Source organism: Musca vetustissima, unplaced genomic scaffold (assembly GCF_032173495.1).
Source record: "Musca vetustissima isolate MV318-11 ecotype Yass unplaced genomic scaffold, APGP_CSIRO_Mvet_v1 utg46116, whole genome shotgun sequence".
Lineage (NCBI taxonomy): Eukaryota > Metazoa > Arthropoda > Insecta > Diptera > Muscidae > Musca > Musca vetustissima.
The window spans coordinates 111,115-135,271 of NW_026877324.1; the positions used below are offsets into that span (position 1 = coordinate 111,115).

Below are 24,157 nucleotides of genomic sequence, written 5' to 3' on the forward strand. Positions count from 1 at the left end.
TATGGTTTGAATAAATCCCCACCCCCCAAAAAAAAGGAGTTTCTAGCCAATGAATACAGTTTGTAGCTGTACCCTAGTTTACCTTTTTTCCAACTTCACTCATGTTGTCTCGTCTTCTTTCCCTTTTGTTTGAACTACAGATTAAGTGTAATCCGCATGAGAAGCAGAGAGACGAAAACCCACAAAATTTGAGTTTTACAACAGCAGCAACAACAAAGAAATGTCACAACATTAAAAGATTATGTCAAAATAAAGTAAATTTTTGTAACACACACCGAGAGGTGTGTTTTCTTTCGTTTGTTTGTTCTTTACTCTTTTGTTGTTTTTGTATTTCTGAAGGGCAATTCGTCTAAGGCTCTTAACATCAGCGTTGTTGTTGTTGCTGCTGTTGTTATGTGACTTTGCCCCCTTGGGTAATATTTCAACATCAATTTAAACTAATTCGTTTAGCCGGTATTATTATGTTGACAGAAGCATTATTGTGGTGATGATATTGCCATGCCGCTGTCACCTGTGGCAAGGTGAGAGAGAGAGAGCAAGCGAGAGATGCTCATGTAAGAGGATAAGTTAACATTTTTCTGTTTTGTTTTTCTTTTGAAATGAAATAAAACCTAAATCCAATAATAACATAAGTGACACTTTATTTTATGAGTCACTTGCTGGCAATCACATGTCGTATGATTAATATTATTTATTTGCCAGTCTAATTGTATTCATCATACGACTAGACGTTCTATTTATTTAGAATCAGATTACAATGGTAATGAATACACATTTTATTGGACACAATATTTAGAATTCATAGAAAAAATAGTTTGTGAATTAAAATTCAAACCGAAGAATGGGCAAAGCCGACTTTAGGGTCTAAATCATTCGATGATAAATAGGTCTGTCATGTGAAAATAATCGTTCAAATATCGACATACAGTAAATACAAAAAAAAGTTTTTGGGGGCTATGGAAAAACATGAACCCAAATATATTTCTATGTTCACCGGAAATTCGAAGTTCAAAATTATTAACCCGAATGAAAAATAAAAGTCCAATGTCAAAAAAAAACCAAATGCTAAATCGACAGAGAAACATTTTAAATTGTTCTCTGTGTTCTTTTTTACAAGAATCATAATTTATATGACAGAAATCGGACAATTCGATTAATAATTAAATAATTTGGACTATATACACAAATTAGTACTGTACACATTTTTGCCCTCTTCTCTATATTGAAAAGCTCATAATTTTACCAAAAATTTGAATTTTTTAGATTTTTCTTTTGATATGTGGTGTCTTGACTTATGAATTCCAAAGAATATCCATGAGCTATATATTAAATATATGCTCTAAAACTAAAACTCTAAATATGGATAACTATGGGCAACATGCTGCAAAATATTTCCCATCCTCCAAGAACATGAAATGCCAATTTCAATTTCAAAACCATTTAGAATACCAAAAATTAGGCTATGCCTTCAAATAGGACCTTGGAACTTCATTAGATTTTTTTGCAGAGATATTTGAAAACATGTTCTTTGAAATGTCCACGTCTGTATCGGTCCTTGTGAAAATATTCTTGAAAAGATATTCTGCAAAAAACTATTTTTTAAAAAGCCCACGCCTTAATTGGTCCCTGAAACAATATTTTTAAAAGGTTCACACCTTAGTTGGTCCTTGAAAACATATGTTTTATGCGTTAGTTGGTCCTTGGGAAAATATTTTTTGAAAAGTTCACGTCTTAGTTGGTCCATGAAAAAACAATTTTAATGAGTCCATACCTTCGTTGGTCAGACATATCATGTAAGATCTATATCGGGAGGACTATTACTATCGTTATAATCTTCTCATGGAATAAAGCGTACGAAGCTCCGTAGGCTGTAAAGAGATTTGAAGAGTTAGATTGTACCAATTGATTTCCATTGCTTGGATACGATACTAAGTTTGATACGGCTACAAAATAGGGTTTGTATGAGTTTCTAGACAATGGGAAATACATCAGCATTAACATACATTAGCCTTTCTATACCGAAAATGGGGCACTATCGCCAAATTTATTATGTCTTCGATGAGCTCGAATGGCCACAACATTACACCCACTTTGGTGGGAAATGCGCCTAAAACCTTCAAAATACCGAATATGGGATGGAACCACAATACCGTAAAATCTCTATGGCCGGATCTCGAATTATACGGTAATCCTAACCACATTTCACAACTAATTTTGTATTCCATAATTCGAATTTTTTGGCCCTTAAAAAAGATTCCAAGCGCGTCGGTCATGTGCTCATCTCCTCCAATTCGTGGCCTTCCTCTTCTACGGGCTTTTTGCCTTTTGAGCCGGGGCATTCTCATTCATTCGCACAACATGACCTAGCCACCGTAGTCGCTGCAGCTCGACTTACTATGTCGATGTCCGTGTATAAATTGGAAAGCTCGTGGATCAGTCGACGCCGATATTCACGGTCGACATAGATCGGCCCGTAGATCTTTTAGAGGATTTTTTCAAACACCCCAAGAACTACCTCATCTGCTTGCGCAAGTACCCATACTTCATATCCATATAACAGCACGGGTAGTATCAGCGTCTTGTAAAGTGTGAGTTTGGTCTGGGAGGGGAGGGGGCCTTGTTTCTAAACTGCTTACTTAGACCATAGTAGCATCTATGACCAACACAATCCTTCTCCGAATTTCAAAACTGATATCATTCGTTTTATTTATGGCGGTACCAAAGTATATATAACATCTTTAACTACCTCGAAGCTGTAGTTCTCAAGTTCCACAGCTGGTCCGAGTCTACTGGACGTCGTGCGCGTTTACTGCCAGACCCCCTTTGGCAGACTCCTTCTCAATCTGTTGGCTGGTGGCTGTTACCGCTCGCAATGTTTGACCCATTACATCGTTGTCATCGGCGTAGGCGAGTAACATGTGTTGTTTGGTGTCTAGAGTACCATTTCTGTTCACCTTTACGTCTCGTATGACCTTTTCCAGCAGGATGTTAAAAAGATCACACGACAAACTGTCACCTTGTCTGAATCCTCGTTCAGTATTGAAGGGCTCCGATAAGTCCTTTCCTACTTTAACTGCTGACCTTGTGCCTCTTAAAGTTATCCTGCATAGCCGTATTAATTTTGCAGGAAAACCGAACGCAGACATGGCTTTAAACACCTCTGAACAGATATGGCTGTCGAATGCGGTTTTATAGTCGACGAATAAGTGATAGGTGTCGATCCAGCCATCAGTTATTCTGTAAACACCGCCTACTTCAGTTGGTCTATGCAATATTACCCGCCTTCAGCTTATAATGTGAATAACCCAAAACTTCAAGTCGTCCGTGGAGATTTTGCTACCTTCAAATCCCCCATAAAAAAAATCCCCAATTCACTTATAAAAGCATTAAAAGATATTCCGATTAGCTTTCCTATGGAAACTCCCTTTTTTATCAAAAGAGACTCTATTGTTTTCTCCCTAAAAATTGAGGTCTAATCGCCCTCATTTTTTATTAATATTGAGTATAACATGCAAATTGCTTCACATTTTAATGTACATCCCAGTTAACACCTGGCCATTTTAAAAGGTATCCCTTTAGTCATTTCCCCGAATTAAAAATGTACACACAAACCCTAATATTTCACCTCGACGAAGTTGATGATCATCATCATTATCTTGATAATAGTTACAATGATTATTTATGATGATATGTTGGCTATCCTTAAAATGTGTCACCACCATATCCTTTACATCCTTCCTGCCAGTAGCACAGCCGTTCGTCCATTCGTTTATTTGCTTATTCGTTTTGCTCACTTTTTGTATTAAAATTTCAACAGCCAGTAACGGTAATGGGAACGGACGGACGGACGAACACAGCTCTGTTTCCCTGGCAAAAAGGAAATGAGCTGTAGCAATATGGATAGTCATATTTAGGCGAAACGTTTAAGCGCCACTTAAGTTGCATGGCTTAATGAAGATGTGCATGTTTAATCGCGTCCAAAAAGTTTAACGGCAAAAATTTACTTTAACACATACACCTTCCGACAATTTACTTAATTTTTGTTGGGGTCCCTCTAATAAGGGCATCGAGGGGGAGGGAGGGTTGCTTAAAATACTAAACATTGTTTTGTAATTTTCTGTACCTCCCTCCAAACTTTACTTTATTTCTTATTTACTTCCATTTCAGAATATTGTAGGTTTTTTGTTGCCTTTTGGCATTTCGTTGCCCTGTAGCCCGAGGCAGAGTGTTTTGTTGTTGAAGTGTGGCCAATTTAGATAAATGATGATTTAATTATTTAACCTCTCGGTAAAGAAGTCTATAATTTAAACGGAGCCCATGGCTGGAAGGTGTTCTCTGCTGACACGTTGTAGTTATAGTTGAGTGTGGGTATAGGTGTGTGTGTGTGCGCATCAATGCCTAACAGCTTAACTCTTACATATTCTTTCATCGCCCTGATCTCTCATTGCACACAGACAATCACATGGGGGTGTCCTTATTTATTTATTAAAAAAATATAAATCTGCATACAAAATTTAACAAGAAGGCAACACTTTTTTCACATTGTCTGTGTGTGAGTGTGAATGCTGTTGCCTGTAAGACAAGTGATGGCTTGTATGTCAGAGTGCGAAAAATAGTTTTCCCCATTCTCAGATTTTTATGTAAGTGCATAAGAATGAACTCGGCATCATCTTTCAACCACAAACGTGATGTGGTTCCATGTCGATATATGTATGCTGCATATTTTATGCTTTGATAGGATTGCGTCCACACTCTGTGAATGGCATTAATGATTTTGTATTGGGTGTTGGCTTAAATAAACCCTTCATCTTCCAAAACGATTTTTTTATTTTTAATATGAACCAGTGCGTTGTATAAGAATTCTTTCTGTGATCCAATGCGTTCTATTGGAGATCTTTTTATAGGACACCAGTAATAGCTGTATTCCGTAAAAGAAAAATTTTAGTAACTTATTCCTACCCCCAATACTTGGCAGTCAATACATTGTCAGCGCATCATATTTTAAAGTAACATAAGCTTTCAAAAGCATATTCACAAGTGTTGTGCCTTGTTTTATGGTGCTCTGTGCATAGCTATCATAAAGGTCAGCAGTGCACAATGGGATGCAAATTAAAAAAGAGCTTAAAAAAATTCTTTAAATTTTCTTTAAAAAATCACGCCTCATTTGGTCCTTTGAAATTTTTGAAATCTTCTAACCTTTAAAGCCTTTGGTAATCCTTGAAAACTTCTAATCTTTAAAGCCTTTGGTAATCCTTGAAAAAATATTCTTTGAAAACGTCTAACCTTTAAAGCCTTTAGAAGTCCTTGAAAAAATATTCTATGAAAACTTCTAACCTTTAAAGCCTTTGGAAGTCCTTGAAAAAATATTCTTTGAAAACTTCTAACCTTTAAAGCCTTTAGAAGTCCCTGAAACATATTCATTGTAAAGTTCTTATACTTATACTGGTCCTTGAAAAATATTCTTTGTAAAGTCCACGCCTATACTGGTCCTTGAAAAAATATTCTTTGTAAAGTCCACGCCTATACTGGTCCTTGAAAAAATATTCTTTGAAAAGTCCACGCCTATACTGGTCCTTGAAAAATATTCTTTAAAAAATCCACGCCTGTAATGGTCCTTGAAAAAATATTCTTTGTAAAGTCCACGCCTATACTGGTCCTTGAAAAATATTCATTGTAAAGTCCACGCCTATACTGGTCCTTGAAAAAATATTCTTTGTAAATTCCACGCCTATACTGGTCCTTGAAAAATATTCTTTGTAAAGTCCACGCCTATACCGGTCCTTGAAAAATATTCTTTGTAAAGTCCACGCCTATACCGGTCCTTGAAAAATATTCTTTGTTAAGTCCACACTTATACTGGTCCTTGAAAAATATTCTTTGTAAATTCCACACCTATACTGGTCCTTGAAAAATATTCTTTGTAAAGTCCTCGCCTATATTGATCCTTGAAAAATATTCTTTGTAAAGTCCACGCCTATACTGGTCTTTGAAAAATATTCTTTGTGAAGTCCACGCCTATACTGGTCCTTTAAAAATATTTTCTGTAAAGTCCACGCCTACGTTCTGTAAAAATACAGGTCCTGTAAAAATATTATTTGAAAATACAGCGTCTTATAGAGGTCCTTAAACAATATTCTTTAAAAAATTCACTCCTTGGTTGGATTAATGAAAATGCCCAGCTCAAAGGCATATAAGAATGAGCCTACTGATGGTTCCCGTAAAAGGGGAAGGCCACGAATTAGATGGAAAGACCGAGTAGAAAACAACATCTTGGAACGTGGTCTTCCAAATTGGTGGACTTGCACACAAGACCGACGCGCTAGGAAATCTTTTTTATGCTCGACTTATGGAACAACCGTTCTGTAACAAGCCAGCTAAGTAAGTGTATTGGTTGGTCCTTTTAAAAAATATCCTTTAAAAAATCCATGCCTGTAAAGGTCCTGTAAAAATATTATTTAAAAATAATACATCTTATAAAGGTCTTTTATTGGTTGGTCCTTGAAAAAAATATTCTTTCAAAAATCCATGCCTGCAAAGGTCCTGTATAAATACTCTTTCAAAAATTCATGCCAGCAAAGGTCCTGTATAAATACTCTTTCAAAAATTCATGCCAGCAAAGGTCCTTGATAAAATATCCTTTAAAAAATCCACGCCTGTAATGGTCCTTGATAAAATATCCTTTAAAAAATCCACGCCTGTAATGGTCCTTGATAAAATATCCTTTAAAAAATCCACGCCTGTAATGGTCCTTGGTAATTTCCTTTATTAACCCATTGTGCCCATGTTCATTACGTGTCTGCTATTGAAGGCCAACCCATTACTCTTCCGCCAAAGTCAAAGTAAAGTGCAAATTATTTGGCCACAAAGCGCACAGGGCAACCGAACACAATAAACCAAACCCAACCATCCCAGCAGGTGATGGTTGTCGATGAACAGAAAAGAAATTGATTTTTGTATTTTTCCTTTCTTCTCTCTTTTTATGCATTCCCCTCTTTGGCTGGCCCTGCCATATGATGCTGCCTGCTCCTTTTGACGATACATGTGCCTGTACATTCCTGGATCTGAATCTGAAACTGAACTATAATAAAAACATATGCTGTTGTATTGTTGTAATTCCCCGGATGGTTCGTTTTGGTGATTTTGTGGTCGGCTGGATGGCTCGCTCTCTGGCTGGTTGAATGGTTGGCTGACTGGCTGGCTCAATGCTTGCGAATGCAACTCAACCAAAACAATGGCATAAAACATGTTGCAACTTGTAACAACGATGGTGTAAATGGCATGGCATGGCATCGCATGCACGCTGGACCAAACGCTGAATATGGCTGTGGATTCTACACCTTTTGATGCATATCCTGCTGTTTTTGGTTACCATTACTTACCTGGAACCTTGTCCCCATCACTATGTGTATATGTGTACGTGTGTCTATGTGGCACTTGAACAGTATATGTGTGACGGTGGTAGTACTAAATATACATTTTCGTTCACCACAAACACACATTATGGCACCGTGGGTGCGAACAGTGTTTATCAATCAACTGCCACGGTTTCTGGTTATGCGACGACCGCTCTATCCCATAAGTGAGATGATGTAAGTAACGCATAGCACTGCGATTTACATATACATATATAGTTTTTTTCTGTGGTTGGAATTTTATTTACTAAATTTTTTTCTGTTTTCTCTCTCTCTGGTCCGACAGTAAAACATCACGCCAACTGATGCTACGCACATGCAATGGATTCGAACTTAGGGATCAAATACCACCGCTGCCACCACCAGTAGCCTTATCACGGTAAGTCATTCCACTTGAATGTTCTTTAATGTTTGTGAAAGTACTTTAAAATATTTTTTTTTTAAATTCACGCCTTTGGAAGTACTTATTTTTTTAAATTCATACCTTCGGAAGTACTTTTTTAAAAATCCACGCCTTTGGAAGTTCTTAAAAAATATGATTTTTCTTGAAAAATTACTTTTTAAAAAGTCTGCGACTTCAAACTAATTTTTTAATTGTTCTTCCTCCTCCCTCCATTCCCTCCTAGACTACACCATAGTCCGCATAAAACTTCACGTAGCACCTCGCCTCACCTGCAACACCGAGTACAAAGTCTTAACCTATTGGACGAAATTGGTGGACCAGGCGCCCTGGCTGCTAGTGGTAACATCGGCTTTGGTGCCACATGTGTTCCAGCTGCCGCCTCAACAATTAGCGGCAATTTTATATATCCCTGTACGGTGAATCAGGAAACATCGACCACCAGCTCGCTGATCGATACCCTGCATCACAGTCAGTACCAGCAGACGGGCGATTCACTGCTCGATCATCCACTGACGCCAACGAAATTTCGCCAGAAAACCTCAACATCGGTGCAGACGAACGGCTTCGGTTGTGTGGAGTCGTCCACCTCGCAGTATAGCGGTTACGGTACCATACATCATCCGCCCCACCATCATCAACCCCTCTATCATATGGGCCAGTCGGCCACGAAATCCTCATCCACCACCACCCTACATCAACAACAGCCCCAACATTCGCATCCCTATCATCTGTACCGTCAACAATCCACTTGTTCGGCGAACTTTTCGCCAGTGCCTGCTCCCCTGCACCCGCATCAACAGCACCAGTCAACTACGACATGTGACCTGATAGGCAATACAAATTCGAATGTGATAAAATCGACGACCACGGTGAATTCGGTGGCCACCGCCTCGACGCTGGCCGGTTCGTGTTGCAGCGTCAGTGGTACGGTGCAAATACATCAGGGTTTGGGTACGGGAGCGGCATGTGAATCGGCAGCGGCGACAGCAACTGGTGGCACAGCATCATCGACGGCACAGCGGCAGAGTGCTGCCGTACAGACCAATCCAACCACTGCCCGTGCGGAAGTTCTGCCAGAATGTCAGCGCGAGGGTGGACCGCACTGTTGTGCGGCCAAGGAGAGTCAGCTGAGAAATCGTTGGCATAAATGTCCCGAACTGACAAAGGCCATGAAGGGTGTTACCTATATAGCGGATCAAACGCGTAAAGAAGAGGAGAGTACAAGGGTGAGTATTGGGAGCTATAAAATTTAAAAAAAAAAATGAAGGGTCTCTATAGAACCACTGCCGTTCTCAGCCAAATAAAAATTTTGGTTTTTCGTTTTCTTCCCATAAAAAAGATTTCCATTGGACTTTCTAAAATCCCCATCTCTGTTATTAACTTTGGTACTCATTGACAGCTCTATGATTGCCTTTTTATCACCTTTTTTCCAACAAGTGCTCAGTTTACTTCATTGTCAAATATGACACTCATTCAAAGGTGACCGAATCTTCCGAACACAAATCATCTGCATGCCTAGCCCCTAGGTCCCACATGTTCCATGTCAATTGACTACAAATTTTGATAATTTCAATTTTTGCATTGAATCTCGTCAGTTGTTCGATTTGATGGGTATGGTGATGTACAGGTGGGACTGGGAACCATTGTCCACACAATAATTGCTGTGGTCGTATTAGATGTAAGAGGCATGGAAACATGAGAAACCATTATTGAATGTTGCAATGGGAAAAGTGAGGATGAAAAGGACACAAGGATATGAATGATGGATATGTAAAGAGAATTTGCTTTAGAAAGTCTACCTATCAATGTCTAAAAGTGGACCTTGAAAAAATATTCTTCAAAAATTCCAAGCCCTTGTTAGACCCTGAAAAAATAGTCTTAAAAATTCTACGCCTGTGTTAGACCTTGAAAAAACATTCTTTAAAAAATCCACGCCTTTGCTAGAACTCCAAAAAATATTCTTTAAAAAATCCCCGCCTTGATGGCCTTAAAGAGTTGTAGGAGGTTTAAGGATGCTTTTAGAAATTACGATTAAATTTTTTTTACAAATAGATTTTATTAAACCATTATTTATAATACATTTTTTATCTTTTTCTTTCTTTTCATTTTTATTTTGGTCATCTCTCTCCTGGCATCTGCATTGTATTGCACACGAATGATATTACCGGATGCGGATGATGACATCGTCGACAATGGACCTTTAAATAAACCATGAAAAACATCAACAACACCAACAACACAAAAAATAGGTCAAAGAAGATTGGAAATTTGTGGCCATGGTACTGGATCGTCTTTTCTTATGGATTTTTACAATTGCCGTTGTGGTTGGCACGGCTGGTATTATTTTACAGGCCCCCACGCTCTACGACACACGCGTACCCATTGATGTTAGATTATCTGAAATTGCATCGACCACAGCCAAGCCGAATGCTGCCAAACCAGCGTTGTAAATACTTATGAAAATGGAAAAGAAAAAAATATACACAAACAAACAGAAATATAAGGAAAAAATTCAAAAAAAAAAATCAGAGAAAAAATTAAGAGAACCCCGACCTGGAAACAAAAACAAGCTAGAGATTCTTCTTTCACTTTTACTCCCAAGAAAAAAAACGAAAGTAAAAGAAGATAAAAAATTAAAAACAAAAATAATAATTTTTAAGACTTCAAATCAAGGAAATCGAACAGCCACACATCCTGTATACAGTCTCCACATACCACAAAAATATCTCTCTTTGCCCCCTGTCTTTCTCTCTCTCGATCTTTATGGCTCTTTCGGCAGTAAAACAACACACAGACAAACAAAAACTAATGGAAAAGCGGTAAACCTTTCGTTACTACTCATAACAAGGGATATAATAATTACAACAGCAACAACAACAAGAAACGATAACAAAAACAACAACATAAAATTAATATTAACAACCACATTAAGCAACAAAACAACAACAAGCGAAAATTGCAACAACAGTAACCATAACAGTAACATTGTTTTAAGATATAATAATAAAATACATACATATTTATACATAGGTGATTTACATGTAACAAAACAAAATTTACATACATATGTTATGAACTGCACCCAAACACACACATACATACTTATATGTATACAGATCTGCATATGTATGTGTCAATATTAATATGAGGTACTAAAAAGTATAAATTTGTAAACATCGTGAACATTAAAATTTTTCCCCTTTCCTCTTTTCCTTTTCCCACCCTTATTCGTCCACCATTAAAGAAAAGTAATTTAAGCCGATTTCTGCTGATATGGTTTCAGAAGACCATGGAATACCTACGGGCATGGAATACCTACGGGAGGTCATCTATGTATACAAGGGCTATAAGAGCTCCTCGATATAAAATAGGCATTTTACAGGTCTTAGATATGCAAAAGAGATATAGGAGGTCCTCCACATACAGTATACCAATAGAACTACAAAAAGTCTTTTATATGAAAAATAAATATAGGCGGTCTCCTCTGCAGAAGTAAATATTCTATATTGAGGTCCTCTAAAAAGACAAAAATCCCATAAGAGGTATTCTACATACCATAAATCTAGAGGAGGTGATTATAACAAATGGTAAACTCCGATGATCTGTCTCGATCGGAAGGAAGACAGTCGAGTATTATATACGCCCATCCTAATCTGTTTTTTGTCTATTAGAGCCACACTCTGTTCAGCCGGAGAGTAGAGTTTTCGGATTTGACTGAGAATGTTCCTATGAAGCCTTGGTCCAACTTTTGTCTTTCCATAGGAAGTCTTACGTCACCAGACCTTTACCCTCTTTAATTGAGTGATACTTCCAAATTGTAAACTTTGGTGATCTGGCTCCATCTACAAAAATGGTCTTGAGTTGAGGGACGAGTAGCTGTCAATGCCTATAGCTGATACGTACAGGCTATGAAGCCTTGATGCGACTTTCGGTTTTCCCTAAGAAGGTCTTAAGTCGCCATACTGGTATTCCTATCAAACTGTAAACTCTGCCTTAATCCAGAGGAATATCGTCTTGGATCTGTTTTTTTTTTTCAAATAGCGCCCCTCTCTGGTTATCGGGCACAAATGGCGGATCGTACATTGAGAATGTTTCGGCTTTGCCAGAGAAGGTTTCTATGGAGCCATGTTCCGATTTTCATTTTCCCACTGGTGGTCTTGCCACTATTATTTTTGCCTCTACCGACGCATACGGTACGGGATGCCGAACTGTTCGCAGTAACGGCGGCTTCTTTGCAGCAGATTTCCATTCCTCGGTCGATCTCATGCTCTTCATGGACGCAGACTGTGAGGGGTATTTAATTTCTATTCACAGGAATATTTTCTTCTTCTATACGGAAGTACTATAACAGGTCTTAAGTCGCCAGACCTTGAACTCCCTATACTGTGTGATCCTACCAAATTGTAAAATCTGATGATCTCCCATGGTCGAGAAGAATTTGATCTCAAGGTGAGCAACAGAAAATAACCATCGCTGATAAACCCAACGGAATCTGCTGTCAACTAAGAATTCTCCTATGCCTTGTTCGGATAGACTACTTCGAAATTCCTATATACTTTAAGGTATTTCTTAATTTGTAGGAATTCCTTCTCAGTTATTGACTTGAAAATTTTTAGGAGTGCATATCTGATCTTGCATCTTTTGACCAATGAAGTCGGCAGTGGGGTTTCGAACGGGGCTTTGAAGCTTCTACTCGTGGTTTCTTACCCCATAGTAGCAGTGTCCGAATCAGTGACACGTTTTGTTATGCCTACGGACAGAGGTAGTCGAGGCAACCGCACCTACCTCAGTCGGAGATGAATCCATATGTCATCGAGTAAGTGTAGGACATCTTGCCATCAAGGCATATCCTTCATACCATGGTAAGGACCTAATAACTAAAAATATAACATCAGGTATCAACCACGCTCCGTTGGAATAAGTTGATAAGCACAGGTTAGGGTATCATCTTTCAGGATACCTTTGGGGCGTCCATATTCACCTTAGCCGTCCAAGTATGATATATTCTTGGTCATTTTCTCCGATACTCTTTCCTTAGATCTGCTGACTGTTCCCGAATGCTTATTTCATTCGCAGATACCAAATATATCTATATCTGCTTAATAGGAGGAGTACTGATTATATCCGCGATATTTGGTCTTCTAATAGTAGAAGATCTATAGCAGATGCAATGTGTATAGAAGTCCTGAAGACATATCTGCAATGTTCTGTATGAAACGTCTAAAGGTTTTATGTCAATAAAAGCTCTTCAAAAGTATAAAACATTTTTAAATCACCAGCCTCCTCTTCCCTCTCTATGTTCCCTTTTCCTCCCAGAGAAAAAACTAATTCGCATTTTATTGGAAACAAAACAACCCAAAACTACCTATTCGACAACTAAGGAGCACAACTACCATAAAAACAACTACAACTAACCACACACACACACAAACTGTCATTCTCAATGGGAATGTACAGATAATTGTAGAAATAAAAAAAACTAACAAGAAAAATATTTATATTTTTTATTATGATGATGGTGATGATTATTATTGAAATCTATGACAAAAAACAAAGATGACAAATGATTATTATTACGAATAGAACAACAAAAGAAAACCCAAAAAAAAAACAAACAAACAAAAAATGATACCCTTTAATAAGCCGCTACAAAGGTAAGATAATGATTTTTATATATATTATTGTATGTGTGTATATTGTTATGTATTATGTAGTGAAAAAAAATAAATGAAAACCCAAAAAAAAACACTAAGAAAAATGTCTTCAAGAGGAAAACAATTTTAGTATAATTAGTTTTAATAGTATAAGATAAGTTAATAAAGTTTCAAAAATCCCCAAAAATATTCATTCAAACACACACACACATAGATAATTAATTGTAAATCATTAAATCATACATAAAACATCGACATATTCAAACATAAGACAAGATATTGACAGCATTTAGAAGAATATTCGATAAATTTGTGTATATATAAAGGATTCTCCCTAAATGAAAATCTTCACAAAACCAAGACTGTGGCTCCAGTGGTCCACAATAAGAATGAATTATAGCTTAAATGACCTTGAGTTAATAAACCCTTAAAAATATTATTAAGCAAATATTCCTAAAAAATATTATTTATGTTGAATCTCCTAAAAGTCCATCCTTCGAAACTCTGGAAAAAAAGATTTTTAATGAAGTCCAACCCTTGTAACTTCCGGAAATAATTTGTTTAAAGAATTCTACGCTGGGATTTCTATGAAAAAATATTCCCCAAGGAATTATTGATTGGAGATCCTTGAAAAAATATTCTTTAGCAAACCCACACATGGAGGTCCTGGAAAAAATATTGTTTAAGATATCCACATTTAGAATCCAGCCTTCGAAGCTATAGAACAAATTTTAATGAGAATGAGAAAATCCTAGAAAAAAATGTTCCTAAGATCCTTGAAAAAAAATATTCTTTAGGAGGTCCTTGAAGGAAATACTAAAAAATACGCATTGGCTGGTTTCTGAAAAATAGTCCAATTAAATCAACGAATATATAAATTCATAAAAATATTTTCAGCAAATGTTCGCATGGAGTTTCATTATCTCTTGAAGAAATATTTTCAAAAACAGTCAACATTGTTTTATTATACATTGAAAACTCTTAATTGGATGTCCTTGACAAAAGTAATCCTTAAGAAATGGAGGTCCTTGAAAAAATATTCTATAAGGAACTCACGCTTGGAGGGCCTTGAAAAAATATTCTCTAAGGCACTGTTGCTTAAATAATAATTCCTTAAATAATATTTTGAAGGACTCCAAAATATTATTTAAAGAATCCATTATTCTTTGAAAGCTATTATTCAAAAACACCCTTGGAGTTATTTTGATCCTGGGAAATATATTCTTAATAAAACAATATCCTTGAAAATTTAATACAGATCCTTAGAAAAGGTGTATTAAAAAGTATTCCGCAGGGATGTCCTGGTTGGAAGTCCTTAAAAAATATTCTTTAAAAAATCCACACTTGGAGGTCCTTGGAATAATATTCTATAAAGAACTCATGCTTGGATGACATTCAAAAAATATTCTTGAAGTGTTTCAAAATATTAGGTTGTGTAAAAAGAAATCGATCAAACAATTTGAGATTTATGCTCGTTGGTTGTCCTTGAAAAGGTATTCCCTAACGAAGTCGTGATTGAAGGTCCATGAAAAAAGGATTCTTTGATAAATCCACGCTTGGAGGTCCGTAAACAAATATTCTTTATGCTTAAAGGACCTTGAAAAAATGTTTACTAAGGCCCTGCTGCCTTGAGTCCTTCAAAATATTACTTAAGAAATCCATTATTTATTGGAAGCTGTTATTTAAAAATTCCCTGGGAGGTATTTTTATCCTGGGATGGGATTTAAGAAACGCTCCATTAGAAGTATTATAACAAAAATTTTTTCCAAATCTCAAATTTGGGATTGGATAGTTCTCAGACAAATATTCTTATAATTAAAAAATCCACGCATATGGTTCAAATGGGGCTTGTGGTTCAGATTGTTCTTCAAAAAAAAAAAAACTTAAGAAAAAAGGGTTATCATATCAAACTTATAAAAAATTCCTTCGAAAATCTGAGCTATCATAATATTTTTAAACAAATGTCCACTTATGGCCATAAAACTTCAAACATATTCTTTAAAGATCGTCGCTTATAGCTCAGATTGTTCTTCAAAACTATTATGAAAAAACGCCCTTAAAATATATGTTTGTCATCAGTGCTTATATAGCTGCGGATCTTTAAAAATATTTATTAATTATAGCAACATATTAAAAAAAAATCACTCATATATGACTTAGGGTTCTTAAAAATATTAATAAAATATTTCAAAATCCGCCTTTAAAGCTCATATTATCCTTCAAAAAGTATTGTTTAAACAATTCGCGCTTACTTCTGATGTTCCTTTAAACCCATTCCTTAAAATACACCTTTTGCTAAAAAAATCAATCATATAGCTTAAAATACTACTATTTTTTTTGAAGGTTAATAAAAAGCCCATTTAAAAAAATATTTTTAAGGCTACTACACTTTTTTTTAATATTTTTCAAGGAGTGACAAACCTGAATTTTTTAATCATAATTTTTGAACAACAAGCACACATCTTAGCTTAAAATCCTAACATATTTCTTTAAGGACTAAGGGACTTCTTGCCCTAGATAAAATAGAGAGAAGAATACTCTTTATGGACTAAAGGATTAAACATCCTAGTTTCTTGATACTAACAGGCTATCATAAAATTCATATGTATTTTTTCATTTTAATTTTTGTAAAATTTACATTGCAAATTTTTGAAATTTAATAACAAAACTTCAAATCATTTAATTTTCTCTTCATAATTACACCCGCGTATACGTATTGATATCACTCATACTACACAATGTACCACATTACCATACATAGAAATAAATAAGTTTCGATAAGTAAAATTATCGATCCGACAAAACTACATGAATATGTTAATCAAATTTGAATTACTTCGAAAACATGCAAGAAGGAGAATGTGGGTGAAAATTTCGAAACTTAGTTATGGTTCAAATTTTAGATGAAATTATGCCTTGAAGGCAAATGCTTTCTTTTTAAAAACAAATTCAACTTGCAAGAGCAAATATAGATTGATGTAATAAATTCATACATGTATAGTTGAATATACTGAATGTGGTTTATTTCGAAATTTACTGCAATGAAAGAATGTTAACCAATAAAATTTTATATGATTAAACAATAAATTACATTTTGAATTTGTATAAAGTCATGGAATAGATATTTATAATTATTCCATATAACTAATACACAGTTAAGTAATTTGAGGTATATTTAAAATATTACCATGTTTACATGCTCGAAAAAGGTACCCTTATGTGCCGCAAAATATTTTTCTTTTTTTGTATTCACATCATTCATAGACACCTTGAAGGGAAGAGAAAATAATTATCAACGGTTTAAGAATAAAAATGTAGGATACAACTCCCCTAAATTGTAGCCAAATTTGTTGAATATATTTATTCTTTCTCCTTCCTAATTAAGGTTTTAAGAAAATATTCAAAAATACGAAACTGATGAAATTTTCTGTGGAAAGGGTGTCATTGATATTTTACGTTTCTTAAACACATGCCAAAACTTAACCGCAATAATTTAAATTGTCACATTTTATAAATGAACTATTTAAATTTAATTACATTTAATGGAATTTAAATTATTTTTATAATTAAACACATGGCGTATTAATATTGACATAACTCATACCACATGTGGTACATAAAGGGAAATAAACAAGAAATACTATTTGGGCGGGCAAAAAATTATTAGAACATACCATCGTACATACCAAATGCATTTCTATTAAATAATATTATTTATTATATATAAAAATATTATTTATTATTATATTTCAAAAATAAAAACTCCAATCTTACGAATAAGAGGACTTAAAAAATCTTTAATAATAATCCGATATTAATGATAGGATTGAACAAATTTTAAAAAATCCAAGCCTGTAATGGGCCTTGAAAAAATATTTTTAAGAAATTTGAAATTTATTTTTAAAAAATCCACGCCTGTTATGAGCCTTGAGAAAATATTTTAAAAAATCAACGTCTTGAAAAAATATTTTTAAAAAATCCACGCCTGTTATGGGCCTTGAAAAAATATTTTAAAAAATCAACGTCTTGAAAAAATTTTTTGAAAAAATCCACGCCTCTTATGGGCCATGAAAAAATATTCCTTAAAAGATCCATGTTTTTTTATGGCCCCTGATAAAATATATTTAAAACTCCACCCCTGTTTTGACAATTAAAAAGCCAGTAAGGAAAGTAGTAAAGTCGGACTGGGCCGGCTATATGATACCCTTCACCGCTTTGGGTATATTCTACATATGTATCCTAACAGACGACGCGTTTTTGTTATATATCTATATTTGAACCGATTTCAGGGAAACTTGCCAGAGACTAATTTATATTACATCAGTACGTTGTGTCAATCGGCCTAGCTATGGATCTTTTCACGAAGCTTAGCAACATCATTCTAGGCTTAATTCAGTACGCTATGACAAATTTCGTGCAAATCAAATAACTTTCAGAGACTTTGGTACCTAATTTACCTTAAATCGGACGAAGATATATAAGGGAGCTATATCTAAATCTGAACTGATTTTCCAAGGACTTTAGTGGACTATTTACCTAAAATCGGGCGAAGCTATATATGGGAGCTATATCTAAATCTGAACCGATTTTCACGAAACTGCACACATCATTCTAGACTTAATTTAGTACGCTGTGCCAAATTTCGTGTAAATCGAAACATATATAAGGACTTCGGTGCACCATTTACCTTACCTTGAAAATATATATGATATATCTAAATCTGAACCGATTTTTCCCAATTTCAATAGGGTTCGTCCTTAGGCCAAACAAATGAGCTGTGCCAAATTTCATCCAATTCGGATCATAAATGCGATTTGTACTTTGTTTACAATTTAACATGGACAGACGGACGGACGGGCATGCATAAATCGACTTAGAAATTGATTCTATGCATATTTTCAAAAGCAAATCTGTGTCTTTCTCGTTTCCTTTTGCCTGTTACAAACATATTCACAAAGACATAATACCCTGTACCACTGTGTGGTGAAGGGTATAAAAATATGTTTAAAAGACCCATTGCTGTAATGACCTTTGAACAAAATTTAAAATGATCCAAGGCTACATGGCATTTGAAAAATATTTTTAAAACCCCAAGCTTCGAATAATCCTTATGGATATTTTTTATATTACACGATCCTATTTGGGCTTCAAAAAATATATTTTTCAAATATCCTCACATCCTTGAAAAATATTCTTATCACTTTTTTGGTATATACTCCCATATATATCTGTAATAGTGCTGTATCAACACCTTCCCTCCCCCCTTCCATTTTATAATTAGTAGGCTAATCACTTCTAAATTTGCCTTGTCCATAATTTCCCCAAAAAATTCTCCCACATCTATCATTCATTGCCATTCATTAAAATGTAATTACAATTTCTTAATAATACTATTGTGAAATTAATTGTTTTACTATCTTATTAGGCCATGTTATTATCTGGCATATTGAGGTGTATGAGTTACGGCAATATGTATACGCCATGAGGGTAATTAGGAGAGAGAATTTAAATTAAAGTTTAAATTTCATTTTAGAAATTTCAATAGATTTCTTTTCTTATCACATTGTCAATGTAATAAATTAATACATACATATACATACATGCACTCAAACACAGACAGACACATTCATACAATTGTAATATGTAACTGCCAAAACAAAACAAATGTGTGTAACACTAATTTAATTTTATGATTTATTTCAAAATGTATCCAAATAAAACAAAACAATGTAATTTAAGTATTAATATTAAGCAATTGGATTAGTTATCTTACCCAAATGTTTTCCCCAACCCCCCCAAAACTCCTTACCATTATCACAAAAATCCACCTCTACCCCTTTCTCTCACCATTGTTACTAATCTTCTTACTTATTACAAATTAACTATTCTTAATTTCCTACTTATAAGATGAAAAAAAAAACAAAAACAACAAATTTTGTACATAGTCAGATCTTTGCCTTTGGCAAAGATTTTGAGAACACAAAAATGAATACTAAAGCAATTGGTTCTAAAGTTAATAGTTTTTAAGAAACAACAACAACAAAAAACAATAGCAGTATGAGGAAAAAATTAAAACTAATAAATACAGCAAAAAATACTTACCTACTAAAACCTTAAAAAACATGAAAACCTAAAATACCTACAGATACGGATCAAAACAAAACCCCTAAGGAAAAAAATAATAACGAGGAAACTCAAAACTAGTTTTTAGAAATATTAAACAAAAAACTTGAGTAAAAAAACTTATTAAAATCTAAGCATAAAAAGAAACCAACAAACAGGAAAACACACACACAAAAAACAATGTTTAATACAATAACGAAAAACAAATATGTTGTCTTGTATTGCAAAAACAAAAACTCAAAAAAAAAAAGTTATTTAAATCTAAGAAAACCCAATCTCTATTGAAATAAAAAAATTGTTAATAAACTCACACACAGAAATAATTTTGAAAAAAAAAAATAAAAATTCCGTTCGACAAAGACAGATGGAGCGTTTACAACACACACTCAAATATGCATACAAACACGACACTAACACACACACACATAGTACTGTGTTCACTGCCTTCCCAAAAATAAAAAAAATGAGGAAACCCAACTACAACAAACTAAACATATTTACTTTCCTAACAAATCCATTTTCATGTAAAAATAGTCAGGAAAAAAAGTGGACCCATAACAAAATAATAATAACAGTAACAATGGCAAATTTGGGTGATTCCATAAAGGTTTTAACAAAAATAAATTTAAAAAACATGAAATCCTAAAAATGTGCTTTAACAAGTAAAAAAAGTGTCAGTCGGTGTTACCGACAGATATAAACCCCCAGCCTATGGTTTGCGGAGGTCTTCGGAATTAGACACAGATTATATTATTAGCTTTATATAAGAAATCTGTTTTTATCGAAGAGGTTTCGGATTTAATGTTGATAAAATGTTATAAAATATGGACCATTTGTGAGGGAGGCACCGAAAGGAGTAGACTACTGGGTCCCATTTTTGGACTTAACCTAGACTTCGTGAAGATACTGGGTTGTGCAAATTTTGGTTCATATCATATTGAAAATGTTGACCATTTGGGAGGGAGGCTCCAGAAGGAGTGGACTAATGTGTCCCATCTTCAAACTTGATCTATTATTGGTAAAGATAATGGGTTGTGCAAAGTTTGGTTCATAACGGACATTCCATTCGCCTGATATGGATTTACAAATATTAAAAATTTTGACCATTTGTGGGGCAGTACTAGAAGGAGTTGACCAATGGATCCCAACTTCCTACTTGATCTAGGCTTGGTAAAGATAATAGGTTGTACAACGTTTCATTAAAATCGGATAGTCCGTTGGCATGTTATTATAAAATTAATTTTTAGCACAATTTTGACCATTTTGTGGGGGAGGTACCGGAAAGAGTGGACCAATGGGTCCCATCTTCAAACTTGATCTAGGCTTGGTAAATGTAATAAGTTGTGCAAAGTTTGGTTCAAAACGGACAATCCATTAGCTTGATATTGGTATTATAAATATTGAAAATTTGGGGGATGTACCAGAAAGAGTGGACCAGTGGATCATATCTTCAAAGTTGATCTAGGCATAGTAAAGATAATAGGCTGTACAAAGTTTCGTTAAAATCGGATAGTCCGTTTGTATGTTATTATAAAATTAATTTTTAGCACAATTTTGAGCATTTTGTGGATGAGGTACCTGAAGATGTGGACCGATATTCCATCTTCGAAATTAAACTAAGTTTGGACGAAATATTAAAATGTGCAAAGTTTGAATGAAATCGGTTCTTGCCTTCGAGAATTACCGTGTACCAGCCATACATACAGACGGACAACGCACGGACGGAGGGACGGACGGACATGGCTAAATCGAATCCAAATTTTATGAAACGGATTTGGTCCAATGAAACATGGGGTCTAAAACCAATATTTCGATGAGACACATTTTCACCGTTTCAAAGTGTGCAACCCTTATTAGCCTAAAGGCTGAGGGTATAAATATATATAATTATACCACGATAGAGGATGTGCTGAGCCATCAATATATCTTTGAATTCTTTCTGTATCGTTACGCATTCAAAAGTTATGGAGAATCTAAAACACCGACGATATGTCGTTAGCGCCATCTATTGAATAGGTATATCCAAAAATCGAAATTTACGCCCTCTATGGTATGATAATGGTAATAATAATATCAGAATCTTTGTGTATGCTGCCAAGCTCTCCGGTCTATGTCCTTGATGAGTAAATATATACGTCATAGAATGCAAATTTTACCATTTCCAGCTAAATATTGGCCAATTATCATGAAAAGATCTATACTTGTTCCTCAGTCAGATCCCTTCCACCGTGTAAGATTTCGTAGTGTTCGGATCATTATTACGGTCTATAGAATAGTATTGTACAGACCTAAACTGAGAACTTGAGTGTGGTGAAAAATGACTGAGGAAAAGGGAACAAATGAGAGTACGTTTTTAATAATTTACCCTAATGTAAGCCTTTTGGGAAGTTTTGAGCATCAATGCTATAGAGCGAACAGAAAAAATATGGATTTTATTTGTACTTCATCCTGTAAGTAATAATCGATCATTACCAAATACCATAGGGATCTGCACTGAGACGAACCGAATATACATTTCGTGGTGATTGGTCCATAATTGTAGCATGTACTGTTCAATGGTCAGACGAACATATTAAAAATTTGGGTCTAGGACCAATATTTCCCCTCTCGATTAGTAATTGAAAAAATATAATCGCTGTGCTATAGGAAATTCAAAATAGTATTCTTTAAAAATTTCCCCACGATCGGTACTCAAAAAAATATTTTTTCAAGCTCTATTGGTAATTGAAAAAAAAATATTTTCTTTAAAATATAAACTCTTTATTAGCAGTTGAAAATATATTCATTAAATAATCCTTGCTCTATTGAAACTTGGATAAATAGTCCTTAAAAATCTCCAACCTATCGTTACATAAAAATTTACTTTAAAAAATCAACCCGTCACTGATATAACCCTACCTTTATCTCAATGAATTTCTATTAAATATTTTATTTGAATGTTGCATATTGTTCTATACTAATCTATTGCCATTCTAAAACTAATTTTTATTCCAAAAATTATATTTATTAATAAATTAGTCTTAAAAAGAAATTTATGTTATGGAAGAACAAATCTCTGGCGTAATGTTGGTTAATTAATACACATAAAAACTACATCACTCCCCCAATCCAATTGTGAAAATTTGATTAAAACTGGGATACATATTTCCAAAAAATATCCACATCGGCACATAACATTTTTCTTTAAAAAAAAACCACTCATGTTGGTCATTTTAGTAAAAATTTCAAAAAATTAGCACTTCATATATTTTTTTCTCATAATTATTTGATACACATAAAAACTACATCACTCCCCCAATCCAATAGTGAAAGTTTCGTTCAAATACGTCCATTCATTGCCAAGTTATGGCCATTTGAATCTGACCATGTGTCAAAATGTAACTGCTACACGATTCTGTTTGCCTAGTACCTCAAATGGGAAAACCGAAGAAATTGCAATTCCAAAAAACAGAAAAATATCAGAAGTGCTGCCAACCCGTTTACTTGGTGTTTCCATGTTAGTTTGCAAAATCATGAGCATACTTTTAGGCGTTGCACAATGCAGAAAACAAGTTGGCAACATATTCGGCACTTTTCTCTTTTTATGGTATTGCAATTTCTTGCGTTTTTCAATTTGCGGTACTAGGCAAACAGAATCGTGTAGCAGCTACATTTTGACACATGGTCAGATTCAAATGGCCATAACTCGGCAATGAATGGACGTATTTGAATGAAACTTTCACTATTGGATTGGGGGAGTAATGTAGTTTTTATGTGTATCAATAAATTATGGAAAGAAAATATTTGAAGTGGTAAATTTTTTTAATTGTTACTAAAATTACCACCAGAAGTGGATTTCTTAAAGTAAAATTGTATGTGCCGATAGTTTGGATATTTTTTAGAAATGTTTTTCCCAGTTTCAATGAAATTTCCACTAATTGAATAGGGGAAGTAATGTAGGTTTTAGGTGTATTAATTAACCCACATATCGCCAGAGATTTGTTCTTCCAAATCATAAATATCATTTAAAGGCTAAAGTATTTCAATAATGAATATATTTTTTGGAATACAAATTGGCTTTAGAATGAAGCTAGGATAGGTTAGAACAATATGCAACAATCAAAAGAAATATTTAATATTTAATAGAAATTCACTGAGTTAACGGTAGGGTTCTATCAGTGACGGGTGGGTTTTTTTTAAAGGAAAAATTTTTATATAACGATAGTTTGGAGATTTTTAAGGATTATTTATCCAAGTTTCAATAGAGCAAGGATTATTTAAAGAATATATTTTCAACTGCTAATAGAGCGTATATTTTTAAAGAATATTTTTTATCAAGTAGCAAAAGAGCATGAAAAAATGTGTTTTTGAGTACCGACCGCTTTTTAGTACAGACCGTATCAATAAATAACGATTAAAAATTATGTTAAGCTGGATTTTTTCAATTTTAATTCAGAATTGTAAATAAATGTTTTAAACAATATATCCGTCAAAAATTTCAGAGTTCAATCAGAATTATGAAATAAATTGTTTTGTCTCAAACCAACTTGTTCAAATTAAGGGCATAATATATATTCGTTCCAATT

The 24,157-nt window shown here is 34.4% G+C and overlaps 2 protein-coding genes across 2 annotated transcripts in view; one reads left to right on the forward strand and one right to left on the reverse strand.

Moving 5' to 3' along the window:
* Positions 1–10,271, forward strand: part of LOC133321902 (acetylcholine receptor subunit alpha-like) — a 45,182-nt gene extending 34,911 nt beyond the window's left edge. Inside the window, exons 6-10 of the mRNA XM_061530974.1 lie at positions 7,443–7,589; positions 7,699–7,791; positions 8,039–8,422; positions 8,525–9,041; positions 10,065–10,271. Of these exons, the coding sequence (XP_061386958.1) occupies positions 7,443–7,589; positions 7,699–7,791; positions 8,039–8,422; positions 8,525–9,041; positions 10,065–10,265 (1,342 nt within the window). The 3' untranslated portion in view covers positions 10,266–10,271. The remainder of the gene's footprint in view (positions 1–7,442; positions 7,590–7,698; positions 7,792–8,038; positions 8,423–8,524; positions 9,042–10,064) is intronic.
* A 631-nt stretch (positions 10,272–10,902) lies between these two features.
* LOC133321905 (uncharacterized) overlaps positions 10,903–24,157 on the reverse strand; it is a gene marked incomplete at its 5' end in the record, with an annotated part of 38,581 nt that continues 25,326 nt past the window's right edge. Inside the window, one exon of the mRNA XM_061530977.1 lies at positions 10,903–10,916. The remainder of the gene's footprint in view (positions 10,917–24,157) is intronic.